The sequence below is a fragment of the Rhipicephalus microplus genome, chromosome X (assembly GCF_043290135.1).
Source record: "Rhipicephalus microplus isolate Deutch F79 chromosome X, USDA_Rmic, whole genome shotgun sequence".
NCBI lineage: Eukaryota > Metazoa > Arthropoda > Arachnida > Ixodida > Ixodidae > Rhipicephalus > Rhipicephalus microplus.
In genome coordinates this window covers 311,157,462-311,164,596 of record NC_134710.1, presented here as the reverse complement: position 1 = coordinate 311,164,596, position 7,135 = coordinate 311,157,462, and the positions used below count along the sequence as shown (strand labels likewise).

At 45.6% G+C, this 7,135-nt stretch overlaps 1 protein-coding gene across 1 annotated transcript; it reads left to right on the top strand.

The window, feature by feature from the left end:
* Nucleotides 1-1,757: 1,757 nt before the first annotated feature.
* LOC142775306 (uncharacterized) lies at nucleotides 1,758-4,165 on the top strand (the record flags this gene model as incomplete). The annotated part of the gene is made up of 3 exons (XM_075876649.1): nucleotides 1,758-1,846; nucleotides 2,426-2,833; nucleotides 3,976-4,165. Coding segments are annotated over 3 exons (537 nt in total), but the record flags the coding sequence as incomplete, so codon positions are not given.
* Nucleotides 4,166-7,135: the final 2,970 nt, after the last annotated feature.

Below are 7,135 nucleotides of genomic sequence, written 5' to 3'. Positions count from 1 at the left end.
TATTTGAGGATGACCCCAAGCTGCTTCGACACACTCTTGGAAATGCTCAGGCCAAGGATCAAAAAGAATGACACCAACTATCGAAAGGCAACCCCTGCAGAACACCGGCCAGCTCTAGCAATCAGGCAAGGGTTCATATAGGCACATTTCGCGCGTTGAACTGCTTGTTTTTACGTCATGCACAGAAATTATTTTTTATCTTCATCATGCAAAGCCACCTAATAAGGCTGTTTCAAAGCAGTTTTAAATTTACTAATGTTTTTTTCAGATTTTTGGCGGCAGGAGAGACGTTTCGATCATCATCGTTCAATTTTCTGACGGGCAGATCCACGGCCTGTGTCATCGTTTCTAAAGTATGCCAGGCAATTGGGGATGTACTTGGCCCCATATACGTGGCACTTCCATCGACACAGAATGAATGGTCAAAGGTAACCTGTCAGTTGATACATTATGTGACAACTGTTTCTAACAGCTGGCCTACACTAATTACACTGCACATGAATATGTTCGCCACTTATTAGTTTATATCAGTATCGATGAAACCTCAATATTATTGCTGATGTAACCATTCGCTTCAAAATCCTTTAAGGGTAACATTGTTCTTTATGACCTCAATGCTGGTTGCGAGAGACTTTGAAGAGAAGTGGGATATGCCACTCTGTCTGGGTGCCATAGACGGCAAACATGTGATTGTGGAGTGCCCAGCAAACTCAGGAAGCCGAAACAGAAATTACAAGGGCTCATTCAGCAAATCATTCATGGCAATCAGCGGTGCAAACTACAGGTATGTATCTGCTGATGTGGTTTTGCATGTCAGTAATTATTGTTTGAGAATGCAGCCCTGTTCATAGCAAATTCTGTGTGCATTTCTAATTAAAGGCTGAGCTACCGGTCAGCATAGTTCTGTGCTACATATGATTATATTCCACATCACCTGCTTGTATTAAGGCACTTTCTAAAATGCAGGGCATGCAAACACTCACAAAAGAAGTGAGGACACCATGCCCTACTTTTTAAATGAATACTTATCAACTAGCTCAGCTGTATAATATTACTATGGCACAATTATTATTTACATCTTTTAATTCCCTCAATAGAGTGGTGTAGGTCTGCTTGCTGAAGATAGATCCTTGATCAAAACATGAAGAGTCGTTCTAGCAGTTTACATCAAAAATCTCAATTCACATTCATGCGAAACTCCACATAGTTTGGCAGTGATGAAAAAATTATGGTCAAGAAAAGGCAGTAACTGGCTGTAATTAATAATGTACGGTAATTAGAGCAAAAGCACAGACACAAGAAAGAGCACAAGGACATGCAGGAGTGTTCATCCCATTTCTTGTGTCTTTCTGTCTGTTCTCGCTGATATACCTGGGCAGATAAGGCAATACCAATTAGTCAGACAATTTATTCTAGTCAAACAATTGATTCTTTAAGAAAAATAAGCTTCGCTGTACCATCGTTATGGGAAACAGTATGCTTAAATTGGACAGATGCCCAGAATGTTTGTTCTGACTAGTGTTTATCGCATTAAGCTATACAGCATGACAATTGGTTCAAAATGTAACGTGGAATCCCAATGAATGGTGCCTGTAAAACATCAATGCTAATATTTAGATTTATTTTTTTGCACTCTAGCTTTCTGTATGTGGAGATTGGTCACAACGGAAGTGAGCCAGATGGAGGCATATTCAGCTGAAGCAAGCTGCAATCCATGGTGATGGCACTCTTGGAATTCCACCAGATGCCTGTCTTGAAAGTATTGGCAACGTGCCGTATTTTTTGTTGGTGACGAGGCATTTCCTCTGAATACATACATGATGAGGCCATATTCTAAGAAAAGTAAGTGGATATATCATAAAGGTGCATTTCGTTTATAGTATAGCCGTGGCCTTAACATTGTTGAACCAATAGACCAGTTCAGCATAAATTGATCACTTGGCAAATTTGCTTGCTTCATACTGCATATTCACTGCACATTCATTTCGTCAACGTATATGCAAGTGCATACTTTATGAGTGTTCTTTTGTTATCGTACCAGCACTACTGACAACCTAGAATTCAAGTACTTACAATTGATATGCATAATAGTGCCTCAAATATGCTTATTCGAACAGAGGTTTCTGTATAGCTTTAATGTTTCATAGGTCAAGCTAATATTATAAGAAGCATTAGAGGAGCTATGCACTTGAATGTCAATTCTGTGTTTCAGATATCAGTATTAGAGCAGAAGTGGAAATAATTGTGTGTAACTAGTTTCGCTAATGCATACACACAAGGGGTGCTTTGTACTTATAGTACTTTATTTATTTATTTATTTATTCGAAATACCTTGCAGACCCAACAGGGCATTGTGTAAGGGGAGCATAAGAGGAATACATACATGAATTGGTACATTTCATTCAAATCATGTACTTTCTTACAGGTCTCTAACTGGAAACACCACAGCTTCCACGGCCCAGTCCTCCTCTATACAAAGCGGTGCAACCAGCCAATTTGAGGAGTGCCACCAAAAAAGGATGTTTAGTTATTGGTTGAGCAGGGCTCGAAGAGTAGTCGAACATTCTTTCGGTATACTTGCCCAGAAGTGGCGAATTCTTCGTCGGCCATTTAAAGCAAAAAAAAAGAACACAACAAAAATTGTGTCTGCCTGTGTGGCTTTGCACAACTTTCTTCTGAAGGAGTCGACTGCGTCACGAAATATGTACTGTCCTCCAGGCACCACTGACAGTGAAGACTGGCAAGGCAACCGCTCAGATAGGAGCTGGAGAACCGAGGGTGTAGTCAACGGTGCACTGGCTGCATTAGCCGGCAGAGGTGGGAACTCGTCAAGGTAAACATGGCTTAGGTACATGTTTTATTTCGCATGCATCTCAGGTATAGTCATATTTGAAAGCACATTGAAAAATTGTTTTGCCTCAATATTACAACCTTCTTGAAATACCTTTTGCAAGCACGCTCATGCTATACATGATAAGCTGTGCAGGCATTTCATAACACAGGGCAAGGTGCCATGGCAGGTAAAACATGTGAAAGACTGCAGATGGTAACCAGTCAAGTAAGTTTACGCCTTCTTAGCACATCTCTGTAGCATGGACAGCATCACGGCACAAAAATACTACAGAACAAAGGTAAACAACATAATACAATTGAAGAGCTATTTTTTAATGTTGCCATTTCACTGCCTTCATCATGATTGGCTACCAGATGAAAAATTACTTCAAACTATGCATGTGTGTATTAAAACGTGCAAACATATCTACAAAATTATAAGCAAAACAAATTAAAAGACAGGCGACACCATCCGAAGTCACGTCAGCAAACAAGGTTTTATTAATAAAGCACAACTTGTGTGAAGACAGGGCGAATTCAGGCTTTATTCACACTCCAATTTGTTGCGCTCCCTAACCTCCTTCACGTTATGGTAAACCAAACTTTGCACCTCATGCATTGTGTCTAACTGGTCGTCTAAAGGTAGCGTGTGAAGCATGCGAACTATCGTGAGTCCAAAATGGTGCAGGACGTCTTTTTGTTGTTCTCGGCCTTTCCGTGCTGTTTTAGATGGTATAAACATGCCGCTGCCACATCCAAAGATGTATCTCCTTCATTGGGAATCCTGCAAATGAGAAGATGTGTGTTTTCATAATGTTCTGCACTGAAATAGGTCACAACTGACGTCTTTCGGTTCTTTGACCCTCGACGACACTTCCTGGGTCTTGGTGCACTGCAAAAAACCTAAATTAGTAACGACATCCCCTATGGTTGGAACACACCATGTGCAGCAACAACTACAATGTTCTTGCCTTGTATATGCCTCCTCTCCTTCTGTTTCAAGGACATCAGTCTCTTGTTGCCTGCATGATTAATTTCCAAAGTTATTAGCTGCGAGTGCCTTACAAACTTACGAGACAATACTTATATCTCTACTTATAAATGTCAGCCAATATCACGTGTGAAACCAATATCACGTTTCAGGACTGTCGGTGGTTTCTGCCTGACGACCGCTAAGGTCTGACGTGCTGCTGCCGCACCTCTCGAGGTCTTCTGTGTCAACTTCAAGAATGTCGCTGTATATAAATTCTTCAGCTTCATCCTGGCCTGTGCCTTCTTCCTTGTAACATTCTGACCTGCATCAAAGAAAAATAAACTCCTTTTTTCATATTTATTCTGTAAAGGGGGTTTAATGAAGGACTCAGCAAGCGGGTGGTAGCTCTAAAAGAAGGCAGGCGAACCCAGATGACGGTGCTTGATTGCCGATCTTGTGCCTTTTTCTTGTGCTGATGATAGCTGACCTGATGGTATCAACGTCTTTCTTATTCACTACAATTACCCCCGGCGAAAAAGTTGAAGCCATCCTGGCGATCTAACACGTGGGGACAAGCGGGTCAAAGTACGGCTTCAGACGGTTTACGTGAACGATATCACGTCCACGCCGACGACGGTCGCTCGGTGGCGTGAGGGGTTCAATGGCGTAGTTCACGGGTGAAGTACGCTCGACCACGCGGTAGGGACCATGATAATTGGAGAGTAGTTTGGGTGATACACCAGGGGCGCAGGGCGGTACATGAAGCCATACAAGTTCTCCAGGAACGAACGTTGGTGCAGAACGATGGTCGTCGTAACGAATCTCCTTCTGGCGCTGTTGGTCGGATGTAGTAAGCCGCTTCGCTAGCTTGCGGCACTCTTCTGCGTAACGAGCGGCTTCCGAGACAGGCTTGTATTCGGAGGGATCTGGCGAGTATGGCAGTAAAGTGTCGATGGTGTGTGATGGTTCGCGACCGTACCGGAGAAAAAATGGGGAAAACCCGGTAGTGACTTGCGTAGCGGTGTTATACGCGTATGTAACAAATGGGAGAACGAGGTCCCAGTTTGTTTGATCAGAAGCGACATGCGTAGCGAGCATGTCCCCCAGAGTACGATTAAACCGCTCAGTCAAGCCGTTCGTCTGTGGGTGGTAGGCTGTACTCTTCCGGTGAACCATATGGCACTGTTGAAGAAGTGCTTGTATTACATCGGAGAGGAAAACACGCCCTCGGTCACTGAGGAGTTCTCGAGGAGGACCATGACGAAGCACAAAACGATTGAGTATGAAAGTTGCGACGTCTTGTGCTGCAGCTGTGGGGAGAGCAGCAGTTTCAGCGTACCGTGTTAGATGATCCACTGCCACGATAGCCCATCGGTTGCCTGCCGTTGTTAATGGTAGTGGTCTGTAGAGGTCAATTCCTACTCGGTCGAATGGGCGGTCTGGGCATGGAAGTGGCTGCAATAAACCTGTTGCAGGATGTGGTGGGCTTTTCCGCCACTGACATTCGTGGCAGCCGCGAATGAGCTGGCGGACGAAGGTAAACATTCCGCGCCAGTAATACCTTTTTGGTAGGCGCTCGTAGGTCTTGAAAACACCGGCGTGAGCACATTGCGGGTCGGAATGAAACGACGCGCAGATGGTAGAGCGCAGCGTTCGGGGAATGACTAGTAGCCATTTCCTACCATCTGCTGAATAGTTGCGTCGGTACAAAAGGCCATCCCGAATACTGAAGTGCGGAGCCTGGCAGCGCAGGGTTCGAGTGGTTGGAAGTGTCGGTGCCTCAGATAACGCGTCAAGAAGCGAAGCGATCCATGGGTCATTGCGTTGTGCAGATGAAATGGTGTCCTCGTCAAGCACTGACAACGTGTTGTCCGAGGAAACAGATGCGATGTCCGGGGATAGGGGAGATCGTGACAGTGCATCAGCATCGGCATGCTTGTGGCCGGAACGATATAGCACGCGAATGTCATATTCTTGAAGCCGAAGAGCCCAACGGGCAAGACGACCCGATGGGTCCTTAAGTGAAGATAACCAGCATAATGCGTGGTGGTCCGTTACTACATCAAAAGCACGGCCATAAAGGTATGAGCGGAACTTGACAAGCGCCCAAACGATCGCCAAGCATTTCTTCTCGGTGACGCTGTAGTTTGATTCAGCCTTGGTAAGAGTTATGCTCGCGTAGGCGACGACATACTCGGCGAATCCAGGCTTGCGTTGCGCGAGAACCGCACCGAGGCCGACATTACTGGCGTCGGTGTGGACCTCAGTTGCTGCCGTAGGATCGTAGTGACGCAGTATTGGTGGCAAAGTGAGGAGACGACGAAGGGTACAGAAGGCTTGGTCACACTCAGAAGACCATGACGAAATATCAGTGGTGCTGCCTATAAGTTTGGTCAAAGGCGCAATGATAGAGGCGAAGTTGCGCACGAACCGGTGAAAGTAGGAGCATAACCCCACGAAGCTCCGTAACTGCTCCATAGTCGTTGGTTTGGGGAAGTCGGCGACAGCACGTAACTTAGCCGGGTCTGGAAGTATACCGTCCTTTGATACGACGTGCCCGAGAATCGTAAGTTGCCGAGCAGCGAAGTGACACTTCTTGAGGTTGAGTTGGAGCTGAGCATTCTTCAGGCACGTGAGGACGTGTTTGAGGCGCTCGAGATGTGTTCCAAAGTCTGGCGCAAAGACGACTATATCGTCGAGATAGCAGAGACAGATTTGCCATTTCAAACCCCGAAGAACCGAGTCCATCATGCGCTCGAAGGTGGCAGGCGCATTGCAGAGGCCGAAGGGCATGACATTAAAATCATACAGACCGTCCGGTGTCACGATGGCTGTTGGTCGATCGGCATCTGCAAGGGGGACCTGCCAGTACCCTGAGCGCAAATCTAATGATGAAAAAAACTCGGCACCTTGTAAAGTATCAAGGGCATCGTCAATCCTGGGTAAAGGATACACGTCTCTTCGAGTGATCTTATTTAGGCGCCGGTAATCCAAGCAGAAGCGAACGGAACCATCCTTTTTTTTAACGAGCACTACAGGTGAGGCCCATGGACTTTGTGAAGGTTGAATGACGCCACGTTACAGCATATCGTTCACCTGTTCGGTAATAACTTGGCGTTCTGCAGCAGAAACACGATATGGTCGCTGTCGTAGTGGCGCATGGGAGCCGGTATCGATGTACTGAAGAGTGGTAGAAGTGCGGCGAAGTGAAGGTTGAACAACATCGAAAGATTCGCGGTACTGGTACAGTAGTTGGAGGAGTTCAGATCGTTCAGATGGTGACAGTCCGTCTGCTATCGCCGAATCGAACACTTTTGAAGCCTGTAGATG